The sequence below is a fragment of the Electrophorus electricus genome, chromosome 4, assembly GCF_041902795.1.
Source record: "Electrophorus electricus isolate QZ-2024a chromosome 4, ASM4190279v1, whole genome shotgun sequence".
Classification (NCBI taxonomy): Eukaryota; Metazoa; Chordata; class Actinopteri; order Gymnotiformes; family Gymnotidae; genus Electrophorus; species Electrophorus electricus.
The window spans coordinates 32090001-32108160 of record NC_137500.1 but is presented as its reverse complement, the minus strand read 5'-3'; the positions used below and the strand labels follow the sequence as shown (position 1 = coordinate 32108160).

Genomic DNA, 18160 nt, shown 5'->3' with positions numbered 1-18160 from the left:
GGATCATCAAGCCCATGAGTGTACACGCCGGCTATAAAACCTCCGCATGACTGGAGTGCGTTATTCGCATTTCCTGAACTACTGAACTTCTGAACCCTCTGCAGAAGGGTCTGATGTGTCGCGATGACATTAAACACCAGATTTTGTTTTCTTAGAGACAAAAGGAAGTTAGCTTTCCAGCAACCTGCTAATCTTCCCATTTCCAGATGCAGCCGTTCAACGTAGGAAATGCCCTGTTTGGTTCCTATGGCAATCGTGAAATAATTAAGCTGTTTTACATCACAGCGTGTAATCCAATAAACTTGCGTCCTCGAGGAAGAGATCGTTAGGATGCAGCCTGCTCGAGTCGCACACGCGGGCCTGCCACAGACCCGGGTGCCGAGTGTTCGCGTGCAGCGGTGCGCAACAAAGCACGTCAAACACTGTCACTTTTACATCACGCGCAGCGCACATGAACGTGGAGAAAACAACTAACAGGTCTGCGTGTTAAAAGAGCAGGAAAGACAGGGTACATGCAGGGTAACAGGTATGAGGGGTTCTTTTTCTTTCCTGCAATCCCCCCTCCCCACAAGCGCACGCACACACACACACACACACACACACACACACACACACCCTCCCGCCCATCCTCCTTCACAAACAATCATGAAATTTTCATGCTTTTGCTCTGTGAGGCAGCTAGGCTGGAATGGGGGTTGCAGGGGAGATTGACGCATAAGGAGTGAGCAGTCTCTGAGTGGGGGGGGGGGGGTCTCGAGGGACGGTCTCCAGGAGCGACTCATCCCACCGTGTGTCTCACTCCCTCACACACACAACAACGCACATTGTGATCCTGGCTGCCATAAGTGCGTTAGCAGCTGTTTATGGCTTAGAGAGCATGTATCTGCTGGACAGGAAAAAAGCAGAGCGGCAGGTGCATCTAGCTCTCCCTGATGATGATGATGATGACAATGATGATGATGATGATGATGATGATGATGATGATGATATCAGCGAGGATGTGAAGAAATGAGCACCCCATATCCCTTTCTCTCTCTCTCTCTCTTTCTCTCTCTCTCTCTCTCTCTCTCTCTCTCACACACACACACACACACACTCTCTCTCTATCTCTCTCTCTCTGAGGTCTGCGTTGTGAGTTGAACCAGAGTGGCTATGTGTTGTGTGATAGGGGGAGTAGCTACTGAGGCAGAGCCCATCTGCTCAGCACAGGAAGCTCCTCCAGCATCGCGAGGCTCTGTGGAGGTGCGGGGGCAGCGTGCTCGTGTGCTCATCAGGAGCACCGAAGTCCGTTAGCTACAGGAGAGCAGATCTGCCTGCGTCACGGCAAGAGCAATAGAACGCTGAGAGAGAGCGAGAGAGAGAGAGAGACAGGAAAAGTGAGAAGGAAGGAGGAAAAAAAAGCTGGGAAGAGCTCAAACACTGAGAGTGAGAAAGATCAGAAAGCCCGCAGCTCCAGAGTAAGAGAGAGAGAGACAGATTGAGGAACCCAGCGGAACAGCGAGGGTGACTGAGGGCGAGAGTCTGCGTGAAGAAGACTTGTGTGTGGCTGCCCGTGTGTGTGTGTGTGTGTGTGAATGTGTAAGTGCTTGTAAGTGAGTGTTCTCATATCGCATGCGGGAGAGAGGTGCGTGTGTTCTCAGTGTGGTGCCTCGTTTCGTTCTTTCTCTCTTACGCGTGCACACACACACCCGCCCCCCACCTCCCCACACACACACACACACACACTATCTCCCTCATGCTCTGTGGAGCCGGAGGACAGTGCAGACTCTGGGAGTCGCACGCGAGTCTGGGCTGCCGACACACTGTGAAGAGCTCCGAGACGCACATGCTCGACCCGCTACCTGCCCACTCTGTGACGGCGTAGGACGACATACACACTTGCGCGCAAACGCGCGCACACACGCACTCAGGCATGGATTCATTGGCAAGTGACACAGACGGACTGGAAAACAACTCCATGAAGTACGGGAGGACTGAGCAGACCGAGCGAATGTGGCTCCGGCTGAGGGGAATGTAAGTGACCACGCACGGGCACCGCACGCACGGGCACCTCTCGCACGGGCATTACACGCACGGGCACCGCACGCATGGACACCTCACGCCCAGCTACAACCCGGAGGCACCCCAGACGCAGTTAGTGGGTTCTGTTCTCGAGCGGTGGGGAGGCTGTGTTTGTGAGCGATGCTCATTGTGTTGCACTGCAGAATCTACGCTGCATCCGTGTTGTGTTCCGTAGATGTTAAGTGATTTCTTGGACTGATGCACCTGTGGCAGGAGCGCTGTTCTCTTCTGTTGTGTAAGCACTGCATTCCATTCATGACTTCATGCGAGCTAGCTCCTCTGGTGTTTTTGATTGGCTGCCATAATTATCCTCCTGGTCTCTTTATCTTAGAGTTATTTCCTATGACCTCGTCTGTAAATGCTTTCCGTTTAATCACTTGCGGTTGTGTACTGAGTCAGGTGAGGAGATGATGAGAAACCGGGTCAGGAAAACCTGCAGGTAATACCTTAATAATCCAAAATATATCCCACATATTGGCACTTTTCTACAAACAGTGTAACATAGCCAAGTCCTCGAAGTTGGAGTAAAACAGCTTCATAAAATATTTTCTTGGCTCTGGATGAACATAGAGACAGTCCACTTGTATCTTAGTTCTGTTTGCACCAGTAACAGTTCTCATGCACAGATCTTCTTGGCAGTGTCACCAGACCCCGTCGTACCAAGGGATCTTTGTTAGCTTCCAAATTTCCAGCCTAGTTTTTGGCCCTCAGTTATATCTTCACTGAGTCCGAGCCAAAGAATCAGAAGATGGGGGGGGGGGGGGCCAACCCAACATTCTGCTACAAACACCAACATTCTCCAACAAACACCATCGTTATCCTACAAATACCAACATTCTCCAACAAACACAATTGTATCCTACAAACGCCAACATTCTCATTCAAACACCAACATTCTCTTATAAGCAGCAACACTATCCTTCAAATGCCAACATTCTACTAAACACACACCAACATTCTCCTAGAAACACCAACATTCTCCTTCAAACACCCACATTCTCACAAACACCAACATTCTCTTATAAGCAGCAACACTATCCTCCAAACACCATCATTCTCTTATAAACACCAACTTTCCCCTACAAACACCAACACTCTCCAACAAACACCATCATTATCTCACAAACACCAACATTCTACTACACACACACTAACATTGTCCTAGAAACACCAACATTCTCCTAAAAATACAAACATTCTTCTAGACACACATACACTAACATTGTCACAAACACCAACATTCTCTTACAAACACCAACATTCTCCTTCAAACATCAGTATTATTTAGTAAACCTCTAGCTCTTATAATGTTAGGAATTATTGTTATTATTATTGTAGTTACTTTATAATAATACTATTTACTATTATTTAGGCCTGTAAAATATTACATGCATTTCTTAGGTCCAAAACAGAGGACATGTTTGGGAACGTGGATGTGGAGTCATTCCAACTTAGACTAATTCAGGCTCAGGAAAAACAAGGAGCCTAGTTCTAAAGTTAGATTTCCAGAAAAACTGAATCTGCAAATGGTAATACACCTTCGACACCCTCTATATAAAACACCCTAATGTACTACCATATGTGAAAACTATGTAACTGTTATGTGTTAGCTGTTAGCAAAAATATTGTAGGTTAAGTCTCTAGAGGTTAGCAAACACTGGATTAATAGAGACCACTCAGTTTACTGGATTAATAGAGACCACTCAGTTTACTGGATTAATAGAGATCACTCAGTTTACTGGATTAATAGAGACCACTCAGTTTACTGGATTAATAGAGATCACTCAGTTTACTGGATTAATAGAGACCACTCAGTTTACTGGATTAATAGAGTGTGCTCAGTTTACTGGATTAGTAGAGACCACTCAGTTTACTGGATTAATACAAACTGCTCAGTTTACTGGATTAATACAAACTGCTCAATTTACTGGATTAATAGAGACCACTCAGTTTACTGGATTAATAGTGTGTGCTCGGTTTACTGGATTAATAGAGACCACTCAGTTTACTGGATTAATAAAAACTGCATGGTTTACTGGATTAATAGAGTGTGCTCTGTTTACTGGATTAGTAGAGACTGCTCAGTTTATTGGATTAATAGAGACCACTCAGTTTACTGGATTAATAGTGTGTGCTCGGTTTACTGGATTAGTAGAGACCATTCAGTTTACTAGATTAATAAGAACTGCTCGGTTTACTGGATTACCAGAGTGTGCTTGGTTTACTGGATTAATAGAGACCACTCAGTTTACTGGATTAATACAAACTGCTCAGTTTACTGGATTAATAGAGACCACTCAGTTTACTGGATTAATAGTGTGTGCTCGGTTTACTGGATTAATAGAGACCACTCAGTTTACTGGATTAATAAAAACTGCATGGTTTACTGGATTAATAGAGTGTGCTCTGTTTACTGGATTAGTAGAGACTGCTCAATTTACTGGATTAATAGAGACCACTCAGTTTACTGGATTAATAGTGTGTGCTCGGTTTACTGGATTAGTAGAGACCATTCAGTTTACTAGATTAATAAAAACTGCTCGGTTTACTGGATTACCAGAGTGTGCTTGGTTTACTGGATTAATAGAGACCACTCAGTTTACTGGGTTAATAAAAACTGCATGGTTTACTGTATTAATAGAGAGTGCTTGGTTTACTGGATTAATAGTCCTACATTTTTTAACTCTTTGCTTGCTTTCATTTAGCTGTTCTGATTAGAAACCTGCTGACATGAAACATCATACAGTTGCCTTCTTCCATTCCACATATTAGCCACACGGTCTCCTCTTCCCATGGACTAAAACAGAATCATTAGCAGCGTAAAACCAGTTAGCCATCAAACAGCTAATTAAGTGAATCGGTCTCTAGGGCAGTCAGGTGAGCGTGCGGTGAGCTGGGCTGCTAATCCTGGTCAATTCCGGGGTATCCTGGGGTATCCTGATGAATCCTGGACCCACGTGATCTAGACTTCATAGTTGCAGTATGAGAGTACCGGCTTAAGGCTCTAAACTGTTTTGTAATGTATTCATAGTGAAATGCCTTCTTGGGGAAAACAGCCATTAGACTCCTCAGGTACTCAGACCTGTCCACTGCCCACAGGCTTCCGATGGTTTGATCAATCCAGCTGTCTGTAGCAGCCCTGCAGAGCTGGTTTGATCTATTCATTCACTAAGATGTATTTATTTATTATGTGATAGTACACTGTCAGGTGGGCAGCACAGACTGTGCTGTTGTTTGTACTGATGCTTTTACTGTAAAGTTTTCCAATGTAAAAAAGAAAATAAATGCTGTATAAGTGTAACATATATCATTAATGCTTCATAGCTTAGGAATGACACTAAATCAAGATATTATGGTTGTTTTTAGTAAAAAAAAAAAAAAAACTATTTGATGAGCATCTTCACAAGAAAAGGTTTGAAAAAATGTTTATCAATGCGGAGTAGTGTTTGTGTATTTGTGTGTTAAAACAGCTCAGTAAAGAACGTTGAGTGAAAATGAGAGTCCCTGATTTGCACAAACACACTAGAGTTTCAGTGAATTTCACATTCAGCAAGATGGAGTATGGACAACTCTACTAGCACACACACACACACACACAAAGTAATCACATACAACAAACACATAAAACACACACACATATCTCACACATATGCACATGCACCCGCACACACACACAGACACACACACACACACACACACACACAAAAACACCTGGCGTCATTGATAATGTCTTTGCCTCGGGTGTTTCTGTCTTCGTGTTCACGTGCACTTCTGACACCATGCTCCTCTGCTCTGTTTTGCAGGCAGAAGTATAAGAACACCTGTCAGAGGTAAGCCCACCGACGTCCTGCCCCTCTGCGGTTTATGCCACACTGGTCTCGCTGGTCTCACACACCAACTATGAAATTGTCCAGTCAATATTTCAGCCGTCGTGGTGTGGAATAACACCAAACCTGATTGATCCTTTGCTAACGCGCCCGAGCTCCACACTGAGCTCGTCCGACGGGGCCGCACCTCTGAGCAGGGCTGTGGTGTTCTCACTGTAGAGGTGTGTGTGTAGATGAAGACGCTACTCCTGCAGAGGGGAGACGGTGAAGTGGGCGATTAGTCAGTGAACAGGTCGTAAAGAGTTCTCTGAGGTAATGAGGAGTGTGACTGTCCCTCCTATCGTCTGGAAAGGCTAGGAGGGTTAGCAGTGAGTAATAAAGCTTCTCCTCTCCCTCCTCTTCACACACACACACACACACACACACACACACACACACACACACACACAAACACAGTCTGAGGCTTGCCGACTCTCACATGGAGAGAAGTCCCCGGGTGCTTGCTGAGGTCCACACACAAACACGCATGCACACACGTATGTGTATACATCACCTGCGCTGCCATTAAACGCTCCGTTACTCCCAGTGTATTGTACAGTGTTTCTAACTAACCACACACCAAAAGTGCTGATGTTCACTGATAACATCACAGGCAGCACCACCAAGCATCATATCCAATAACATGGAGTTGATACTAGCATTATTATACACCATCATATCAGACTTAGCATTTTACTGACTAATATTAATAAATTCAGCTTCATTTGTTTTTACTTTAAAACAAAGCTATAAGGTCAATATATTTGAATTGTTTCACTAAGACATGTTTTTATGTGCTTCCATGGTCTATTGTGAGGAAGACATTTAGAAAAGTCTTTAGAAGACGTGTGTGTGTGTGTGTGTGTGTGTGTGTGTGTGTGTGTGTGAATGTGTAAGTGCTTGTAAGTGAGTGTTCTCATATTGCATGCGGGAGAGAGGTGTGTGTGTTCTCAGTGTGGTGCCTCGTTTCGTTCTTTCTCTCTTACGCGTGCACACACACACCCGCCCCCCCACCTCCCCATCCACACACACACACACGGTTTAGTGCGACTGCTGAAGCAGGTCGTGACCTCACTTCCCCCACGGATCTGATAGGTGGCCACATGAGTAGAGGGCAGGGCTACTGTGTTTGCTCTCAGTTCACCTGAAACCACACATCCAGTGACAAAACTATACAACTCTTTTCCAGTTTAGAAATCCTTTCTTTTTCTTTCTTTCTTAACCAAGAACAGACATAAAGGGAATTCTTCTTTGTTCATCGGGAAGGGCAAGTGATGAATTTATTTTCAGGTGGTAAACTCTTACCTACTGTATAACCTTAGCACCATTTCCAACCTTGTCCCCACGTTTTAGTGTGAACGCGAGGCAGGGTCTCTCCCTGGGTCCCACACCGCTGCTGTGGCATCCGCTCTGACTGTATCCGTGGGAGAAACAGGGCCAGTATCGCCCCAGTTCAGATGGCTCTCTCCAGGGTGCTGTACAAAACGTGGCCTCTGCTTACATCTGCAGTGTAGCCACTAGAGGCCCCCATCCAACTGTTTCACCCAAATTATGTCTGTGCACCTTACACCCATCCAACTGCTCCTTCTGCTCCATGAGCTTCATGGAACACTGTCTACTCTGTTAAATTGATTTATTTTTCTTTCAAAAGTAAAATTTTTCTAAATGAAAATGTAGTCACTCGGCCAGCCCAGCGAGCCCTGTCACCTCCTTGCTACCCTCCACCACTGCACCAACCCTGCCAGCTCCGTTTGTCCAAGGGTGCTTAGTCTCCTGCTCAAGACACGAGTAGCGTCCGGTAGTTTTACTAACTACCAAACTACAACCAGCTCTGTTGTTCTGGGGGAAGAGTTTGTTGCATTACTCTGCCTTTTGAGGAGGTGGGGGTGTTGTAACTCTGTTGTAAGTCTGACATCCATGGTAAAATTTCAGCTAATCAGATTCACTCGGTTCCCTGAGCGTGATTACACCAAATCCAGACGTCACTGCATAACTAAGAAGGCTGGAATCAGAACGGCTGAGAGGTTGAGTCAAGTTAGGCTGTCCTTTCGCAGAGCCCAACACAGGCAACACGACGCAGGCTACACGACGCAGGCTACACGACGCAGGCTACACGACGCAGGCAACGTGACACAGCAGTGCATGCGTTCCTGTCTCAGGTCAGCAAGCGAGCAGCTTGTGTTACCTACAGTGTTATAAACAGCCTGACAGCTCATAAACAGACACCAGAGGTCAAAAGAGGCTTTATTGCTCGAGCATAATTTTTCCACTTCCAGTAGCCCGTCCGGAATTGTGCGTCGGCCCGATGGCGTTTTTAGGGTGCAGCGGTTGCGTAAGTGTCTCCCCAGAAAAGTCATCGGCTGTGCAGTCACCCGTCTGCCGAGTTGGTTCTCCAGAACAGAAAAGCATTTCGCAACGTTACCGTCCAGCCTACCACACACACCCAGGTTAGCACTTAGCTTAATGTCTGGTGAAGGGAAAAAAAATGTTGCAGTTTTCTGTCCTCTTCTCGATGAAGGCGGAATGGAACAAGGGATTTGTTTTCCTCTCTCCATCTCTATCCGTCTCATATGTCTCTGGCTCTCTGGGTTGGTACAGGGGCATTATCCCCGATCCCCATTAGCCTACGTCCCTGGATACCTCCACCTCTCCACCCACTTACTTTACTGTGTACCTACGCTGTCTCCTGGCAACCGTGAGTCCCCTCCACTCTCAGTTTTTCTGCTTGTTTCAGGCTGTCCAGTAATTGGGAGTTATTAAAGGGGACATTCATTCAGATTTGTTAACACGGTTATCGCAGTAGCAGTTCACTCTTACACTCTTACCGACATTAACGTTTTCGCCTGGACTGACATGTTTCACAAACAGGCGATCGGATCTGAGAAGTCAAAGTGGCTCAGAAGGTGAGGCGAATCTGCACTGCGGTTTGTTTTCGAACCCTTGCGCTGTTTTGGGTCTTGTGAGCAGGGATGCTATGTGGTGGGGTAGGGGGTGGGGGGTTCCAAATGAACAGACGCTTTGCTTCACTGGATCAGATATCCGTGAGAGATTCCATTCTGGGTGAGAGCACACAGATTCCCAAGCATCTTGTAACATGCGCTGCTAATAAGGAGGTTGTTGGGGTCGTGGCATTGCATCGAGGCAGATCACAGCCTCTAGAATCTGCTAGTGGACCTTCAGTGTTATGCAAATGAGGTCAGCTTGTCCCTGCTAGATTACATCTATTAATAAGCACATATGCATGTAAAAAATGTAGAAAGATTTCTCAGAGAATGTTTAGCTTGTGGACAATTTGCCCCTTAAGATGATCGAAAAAAGTTTAGAATGCCTGCCGGGGTTCTTCTGTCCAGCAGTGCCAAGCTTCACAATATACCAGAAATCTTTGCCTGCCATTTAACAGGCCGTTCACTCTGAAGCAAAAAAGACCTCTCTGTCCGCCCACGTCGGGTCATCAAACGTGAGGCGGCGTTAACCGCGTGTTCTCTGCCTGCGTGTGGCCGAGCAAACGCCTCTGTCGGCCGCGTCGTCTGCCAGGCTTTGATTATAGCTGAGCTGGACTGTAGCACTCTGCAGAGAGGGACACACACACACAGATGAAGATTGGCCAGAAAATGGAAGTGTCACTGTGCAATTACCGTTCTCCCTCAAAGAGTTTCAGGCACGGTAATGATTCGTGCCTGAACCCACGTCTGCCTCCACACATGTACACGTCTTTGTGTTTACAACAGTAAAAAAAACCCAAAACATTTCCTAAACATCCCATCCAGAAATTGGCCATTCTTCAATCGGTCTCTGAGTAAACATAAAGCTCACACACACACACACACACACACACATTTAAGCATTAATAAACAAATGTTTAAGAAAATAAGTATTTTAAAACGTCTTATCAGTGTCAACCTTGACCTCTTATCCGGCCGCTGTGTGAAGTTATAAAGGGAACAAAACAACCATCTATTTTTGTGCCTGACATCAACACTATCCACAGCAACCGTGTCCTACGTGACGGTTGCTATAGCAGCGTGCATCAGGGTACAACTCTCTGAGAGGGTTAGGGATGTATGGATCAAACATCTCCGAATCCCAGCGCTCTCGCCTTTCCCAGCGTGCATGTTGGACAGCTGATCCGACTTCGGGGCCTTCTCTGGTGACACTAAATGATTCCAGGTTTGAAGAAAAGTGTTTGGCTGCAGGTCAGGAAGCTTCTGTTTACGTTTAGAGGTCCTGATCATAGCCTAAAGGAGAGCTTTTGAGCCTTCCGCAGACTAAAGTGTGTTTCCATAGACGACATAACCACTCTCGGTCCCCCGAACCCCTACCCACGTCCCCCTGATCCTCCTGCATGATAAGTGCACGTGGCCCAACGCAACCATGAGAGTTGGGAGCTCATCAAAGTCTCTCTTTCTCCATGTCCTTTTTTCCATGACATCATTCTGAAATTGCAGCGCTAAATGAAGCGTTTTCTGCCAGTCCTGTCAAGGCCCAGAGGGAGGAACTCAAAGTCACCAGCCCAACCTGCGCCAGGGGGGCTGGACGTCCGTGACCCAGCCAAAGCTGCATGGGTTTAGCGTTAAGGTAATCATTTGGGCTTGGAAGGTAGCAATTTGGTTCCTTGGAGCAATTCAGGCTTCCAGTTTCCGCCTTAAACTTGAACCGTGTCCTCGCCTTGTCATAACCTTTGTTTCGAAAGTGGACTCACGACAGAGACAGAGGCTTTCCTTTATAGGAGACACCGATCAGGTTGTTTTCCTCTTGACAAGACGATCACCCGTAACCGTCTCCGAACCAAGGACAAAACAGATCTGAGCAGCTGCGAAGCTGCAGAACTCTGTCTGTGTATGAGGCTTTTTCAGAAAATATGATTGTATCCTTCTGCTTTTAACACTTTTTAGAGCCGCCCAGTCTAACCACCCTTCAAGTGTCAAGTCCAGGGGCTTTTTTTTTTAAGCGGAAGGTTAGTGCCCATGTTGAGTTTAGCCACCCAGGTGTTTTGGGTGCTTAGTAGCTAATTAGCAGTGCATTAGCATTAATGTGCTAATTAAGCATACGTTGCAGAGTCTTGTGATGCTCTGCAGTGTTGCGACACTATGTCCCCGCTCTGACTTAACCCACCATTCTTCATCAACCACCAGAAAAAAAACCTTGTTATGATTATGATGAAAGTTTTCGCCAGACAGAAAGGAGATGGGAACAGTGGATGCAGTGTGAGTGCTAAAAAATTAGGCCTGCACTTTTAGTAAGACAATGTTTAAGATTTTTGCGGACATGATTAATTGTCACTGCGAAATACAAGCCAGGACAAAACCAGGAAGGTGACAACTATTTGGAAGAGGCCGAGAAAGGGTCCTGGAGGTGAAAGAAGATTATTCCCAAACAGCTGCAAAATCTGACCATCAGCGAGCTGCAGACTTTTATTTTGACAAATGCACTTTGTATCTGATGCCAGTGATACGCAGCCAAACCCCTTTAAAGTGACTGAACCTTATATACACTTACTGTAACCAACCTGCTCTTTGTCCCAAAGCTACGGGTTTTGTAAGCTTGGAAAGATCGGTTCGGATGACAGGGCAGAGAGATAAGACCAGCGTGGGTGACGAACTGTTCCAGGGTCTGATGTTTGACATGCTCACACAGCCGAGGCTTAATCCTGAAATAAGTGAATCAGAAAAGTACTGGAGTCCAACGTCTTAACTTTCCGCTGATAAATGGCATAAATGTGTGCTTGACAGCAGCAATTATTGGGGTTTTTCCTTCTTCTTTATATCAAATTTTAATCTCAGATTTAGGAAGGAAATCACTGATATCAATAGCTGATATTACTCAGAGTGGCTCATATACAGGGTATGTGTTCAATAACTGATATTGATCAGAGCAGCTCATACACTGGGAATGTTATTGATACCTGATATTGATAAGTGCTAGTGGAAATAGTATTGGCCAAGACGGTGTCTCCTTCCTCAAGTAGCCTGAGGTCTGCAGGACGGCTTTATTGCTGGTTGCTCCTGGCAACACTTTTGATAGAAACGTAGTTGCACCAGCTGGGCTTACAGCCACCAGGTCTTTGATGGTCCTGTGAGCCTCTGGCAGAAGGTCTTCAGTGTGGTTAGATCCTGCTTTGGTTCATGGACCTTATTCGCTTCTGGAAGCCACTGGGGTGGATTGTAAAGGATGTAGAATAAAGCTCGGTGTCTTTGTTTAAAGAAAGCACAAGCTGCTCCTGGATAAGTATAGAACTGAGTGGGCAGATGTTGGTCTGGGACTTCAGAAGCGCAGTTTCATCAGGACCACGAGGACCACTGGACTTTCAAGGTCAGTGATACCACTGGACTGTCAGGGTCAGTGATACAACTGGACTTTCAGGGTCAGTGATACCACTGGACTGTCAGGGTCAGTGATACCAATGGACTCTCAGGGTTAGTGATACCACTGGACTGTCAGGGTCAGTGATACAAGAGTGTCCGTTATGACTCTCCTTGACAAAGACTCCAGACACATCTGTAGCCAAGTCTAAATAAATGCTTTTTAATTTAATGGAGTGCCAGAGAGATTTTAATATTTGTACGTCTGTATGACTGCTTCCCTTCTAATGGCACTCTCTAGATTTGTTTGTTTGTTTGTTGTTTGTTTGTCCTCTTGGGGTTTCATCTTTTTCTCAAATGAACTCAGATATTCTTTTTGACCTCTTGTATGGCCAGGATATGGATTTTGGAGAGAAAAAGGTCTGCTAAGCTCTGCCCTGATATTAATCTCGTCTGATGATTTGGTGCCTGTTCTCTGCAGTGAAGGTCTTCCACCAGCAGGGGTGCTGTGGGGCAACACTTTTGAAACACTGTCCAAACTAGATGTATCTTTGATAGGTTCACTTACAAAACATTAACTAATTAATTAATTGATTAATTAATTAATTAATTAAGGCTGCAGTGTAGATCATGGATATAATACTCTAATAGAATAATACTGATTTGATTCAGGCCTCTACAAAACCCATGCAGACAAGAGCATACAGTATAATGAAATGAAACCTAACCTATGCAGTTATTACCAAGCAGTTACAAAAAATGTAACTTTTTTTCTAGGCTCACTAAGACTTAGGTACAGATATGCAAAACAATTATGTGAAACATGCATGATTTAAAAGGAATTTGTTTAAATTTGTTTAAATTCCATTTAAATTCCGTACTAGTGAAATGTGCTTAAAGGGCAGGTCATGCACATATGACGTATAAATGTCTTGGGCATCCTAGCACCTGTAGCTCTACCTGTAACTCCACACCAATAGTGCCACCTATAACTCTACCTGTAGTTCCACCTATAATTCCACCTATAACTCAACAAATAGCACCACCTATAACTCTACCTGTAGCTCCACTTATAGCTTTTCTGTGGTGCGTGACGGGCTCTATAGTGCACTAGCTTTTTCAGCAAATTTAGTACAGAATCTCTGTTTTCTAGATTGTGTTGTTTTTTTTTGGAGTGTGAACTTACTACTCATTCAGTCAGACTTAAAAAATGATGGAAGTAAATTTCAGACACAGCCAGAGGTTTGCTTGCTCATAAAGGTTTCTCAGAGTTTACAGTCTGTAAACATTTGAATTGCTTGAGTCCTAGCGTGTTATGACAGAACATGCTACAATTTGTTCATTTTTGAGTGACACAGAACTAGAAGTTCTGTGGCAATTTGCTTCACAGCATAAAACAAAACAACAACAACAACAAGCATTTCATCAGCGTACGGTTGAACTGACTTAATGGCCTAATTATGAAGGGTGCGCAGGCAAACATAGCCAGCTGGAGTTCACATCTACATCCAGAAACACAATGTAAAGAACAATCAATTAATGCCATTTGGGTATTTCAGTGAACTTTAATTACAGGTACATGCCTAGTTCTCAGTGTCACACAAACATGGGCATGTCCAGAAACCTTCCGATTTAGCTCTCCTCTCTGACCTGGAAATGCATTTCTGTGGGGCCATCTTGCCACAGTAACCATCACAATAGCAGAGGAGACAGAAGAAGTGTCCTAAACCCAGAAGACAAGTGGCTGTGGATGTGTGCTTGGGAAGCCAGCAGGCCCAGAGACAACGGACAGTTAGCGCATGACAGCCCTGCATGTCTCTTATGTCCTCGTAGGCCCAGTAGCTTCTAAGAACAGTATTATGAATTATTTAGACCCCCCCTGGAAAAAGTCCCCCCAAAAAACACATTTAGTCCTTTTAGTATAGTTATTAAATGATTTGGGTTTATCTAGGAAAAAAATTAAATTAAACACATTGTACAAAATCAAAGATGGCCTTTCACTGATGCATGTTTACCACAACAACACACAGCAGGAATATACAAGCTTCTACAATGAGATACGTGCTGGTTTAGAGTTACTTCCTGCTGGTTTAGAAATACTTCCTGCTGGTTTAGAACTACTTCCTGCTTGTTTAGAGCTACTTCCAGCTGATTTAGAACTAGAACAGAGGACACTGTTTCAAGGCTGAAATAAAACACTTCATCATTGACCCCTCCACATTCACCCAGGCATGTGCCTGTGTGTGTGTTTGTGTGTGTGCGTGTCTGCAGCAGGACGAAAGAACACACTGTTATTGCAATTGTTTATATAACAGTTTGTTTCGTATGATTCTTGTCCTGCTTGGTACCAATCATGATGCGCACTGCCTTATCACCTTGCGTGCGCACACCAGATCAGATCCATTCTTATTCCACGTTGAATCCGGAAGGACGGTGCGTATGGAGCGTGGGGTGTCCATGTGTAGGCACACTGGTATCGCCTGACGTGCTGCGTCCAACTGGGAACTGAACTGACTACATCTACCTCAATTTGAATGTGTTGCCAAAATATTTTGGCATGGTGGAAAAAGCTTTGCTTATTCCCTGTTTGGGTTCCTCTCAACAAATCAAGGCATCATGGCCATTTAATGCTTATTGACATGACATTTATACGTTGTTTGTCATAAACTGCACCTCCTGTTCAACTTGTACAGTGTTTTGGTTCCCTCTAGACTTTGATCTCATGCTAAACACATTTTGAGCTGTTGGCAAGCACAGTTTGAAACTGGAGGTATAAAAAAAACAGTGACATTTACACATTTCCTAAAAGATGTCTTTAATGGTTCGGAACCTTTTGCGGTACAGCCCTCTTTCGTCTTTTCCTCGTGTTTGAAGTTTTCCTCTTGGCACAAGCCATAATTCTTTATTTTATTTAGTCATACGTTTATTTCTTTTCAAGTTGTGTGGAGTCTTCCCCGTCTGTCTCAGAGTACTCATAATCCTGGGGTGTTGCGGCATTTTGATGAATCCTTCTGGATTACTCATCCACCAGGGATTAAGAAAGCTTGTCCCTGCTTCAGACACAGAGCCAAACCTTCTGTCGGTAAAAACCTGGTAAGCTCTGTCGCGCTAACGCCCCTGTCCAAAGAAAGAAGAAAGAACTCGCATAGCTTTGTCCAAACATCACCCACACAGAATCAGAGCCAGAGTGGGAAATATTTACTGTCCTGCTAACACGTGGCCAGTCTTTTCTGTTTTAACGTGCGCACGGAGCAAAAGTTCACTCCGAGACCGCGAGAGGCTACTCAGACAGGCTGGCCTGAGTGTGAGAGGGAATTTTATTTTGGGGTGTGTCTGTGGGAAGGACATGGCCAGATAAGTCGTGTGCGAAGTTCCCTGAAGCAAGGGGGAAGAGCTGCACACAACCCCCTCTGGAAACTGGTCTCGCCTGAGCTCTGTGGCCGTGGGAGCGCACGAGCACGCGCACGTGTGTGTGTGCGTGCGCACGCATGTGTGTGTGTGTGTGTGTGTGTGTGTGTGTGTGTGTGTGTGTGTGTGAGCGAGAGCAAGGCCCCCTGCTCAGGCTCGCCCCGCGTCGAGGAACGTTGACGGCGATATGGCCTCCCTGGCCTTTTCCAGAGAGAGGCAGGGCCAGACTGAGCTCGCAGGGTAGTGAGGGAGACAGCTGTGAGCAGCCCCAGTGAGCGCACAGCTCTGCACCAGCCCTGCCCGCACGCACGCCCGTGCACACGCACGCCCTCCTCAATGGACCGGTATGTGACCATAAAGAGACAGCTTCTTCACAGACCCATTTTCAGGTAAGACGAGACGAAAGACAATACTTCTGCTCTTCTGCCTGCCTCTGCTGGGACATTACAGGTGAACAAGTGTGAGCGTGTGTGTGTGTGTTTCACTTGCTCTCTGAGTAGAAAATTGGATTTTGTGTCCCAAATCGGGATCCGTTCTCTCTCTCTCTGTGTGTGTGTGCGTGCGTGCATATGTGGTGGGGGTGTGTGTGTCTATGGACGTCTGACAGGGAACAAAAACTTTCCATAAACTTGTCTTGTGCTGTTTTTTATTTTTATTTATTTTTTCCTTCAGGTATAAAAAACCTTTTTCAAAAATATCCCCAATGTAAAGTGTAACTTTGATTCCCGGAACACTGTAATGTTCAGCGCTGTTTCACCATGGCCGTCAACCTGAGTGCGGTAGGGGTGGGTTCGCTGGGTGAGCCCATGCACTGTGGTTTTAGAGTCATTACAGTCATGCTGGGGTTGGCTGCAGTGCCTGATTATTTCGAGTGTGTTGTTAATGGACTTTCTTGCATGTCAAAAGTGCTCCAGGGAGCCAGAGAGCTGGTACATCACTCTGCGTTTAGCTCGAGTCAGCGAGTGAGTGTTTAACTCGAGTCAGCGACTCAGCATTTAGCTCGAGTCAGCGTTTAACTTGAGTCAGTCTTTAGCGCGAGTCAGCGTTTAGCTTGAGTCAGTCTTTAGCACGAGTCAGCGTTTCTCTCAAGTCAGTGTTTAGCTCGAGTCAGCGTTTATCTCGAGTCAGCGCGTCAGCATTTGCCTGCCTTGGTCAAACAGCGTATCAGTCTGCTCCAGCTGCTCTGGTCTGTCCTGTGTACTGTACTGGAGGAAAAGCTTTGCTTTTTTTTCCATGGGAGAGAATTCAAGGGCAACTCTATCTGGGTGATAGTACAAGTGTGTGAGAGTATGCTGGTAAGCACCCCAGATCACAGTTCTTTCTTTACAGAGTTGCCCCAGATCAGTGCAGGGATTTCGTGCTGCTGCTCCAGGTCAGTGGTAGGTCAGTGGTGGGGGTTCATGCTGCTGCCCCAGGTCAGTTCTAGGGGTTTGTGCTGATGCCTTGGGTCAGTTTTGGGGGTTCATGCTGCTGGCCTGTGTGCCTTGCACTCACAGCTCACAACATGTTGCCTCTCCGGAGGCTCTGACACTGGACTCGGTTTCTGGAGAGTCTTGTATGGGAACAACTGGTCATTGAAGCTTTCGGGCCAAGCTCCGAGCAGGAAATGAGGCTTTCTCTTCAGCGTTTGTTTATAACCAGAGAAATCCTGGCCTACACTTAAAACCCCACGGATGGGGTGAAATGACATCTGCTTTGTGTCACGCGGCCTCTGTCTGACAAATGCCCTGATGTTTACTATGAGACCCAGGGTGCTGGAGACATCCACGCAGCGAGACATGAGTCAGCTCGCCTATGCTGATCTCATCGCAGCTCAGAGAGATGGAGGGAGCCAAGTCAGAGATGTTCAAATGGACTTGGCCATCTCAGACACCCTGCACTCAATCAACAACGTAGATGAAACCAAACAGATCAGGTTATGGCCGTTTCTCCGAAAACCAGCAGAACAGCGGTATCATGGGAAAACAGCGGTGGAGCGCACATTTCTCAGACTGGAGATCTTAATCACGCCAGCTAAAGAAACATAAAAACACTCAGAAAGCTTCTATTGAATTAAACGTCCAGAGTTTGTTATGATATTTTTAATTCAGAGAGCAGAATGAATCCACGCTGATAGTCTTCAGTTCCGAGAGCTGGTATCTTTTCCCTCTGTGGTACCAAACGCTGTTGCGAATCTGAGTGCCGATTATCACAGTCCGTTTCAGTTTGGAGTTTGTCCAGTTTAATTTCTACTCCAACCCGGATTAACAGAGAGCTTCGGAACTAGAAGGGAGAGCCGTGAAGCGCATGGAGGTGATGAGAGTCAGACCAGCTCGGTTTGGCTGTACTCTATGTGCTGGGTTATTCACACGTGACACAGAAATGTCCCATTCTCACATGAACTCAAGAATCGGCCAAAGACGCGTTACTTATAGAAAAGAAAAGAAGGCCAAGAGAAGAAATAGCTAGCTCTGTCGTGTGCAGCACAAAACACACTCACTCACTCTCTCCCTGCGCCTCGGGGGGGGGCACACGTCACAAGGTCCT

At 45.7% G+C, this 18160-nt stretch overlaps 1 protein-coding gene across 3 annotated transcripts in view; it reads left to right on the top strand.

The window, feature by feature from the left end:
* The window catches only part of pde1a (phosphodiesterase 1A, calmodulin-dependent), a 79617-nt gene that overhangs the window by 33877 nt on the left and 27580 nt on the right, over positions 1-18160 (top strand). The window contains exons 1-2 of one of the 3 annotated variants that reach the window (XM_081713321.1): positions 1207-2013; positions 5865-5891. In XM_081713321.1, the coding sequence (XP_081569447.1) occupies positions 1913-2013; positions 5865-5891 (128 nt within the window). In that variant the 5' untranslated portion in view covers positions 1207-1912. Of the gene's footprint in view, positions 1-1206; positions 2014-5864; positions 5892-15596; positions 16024-18160 lie in introns of those variants that run through there. The other 2 variants (XM_081713320.1, XM_081713322.1) reach the window with 2 other exon arrangements.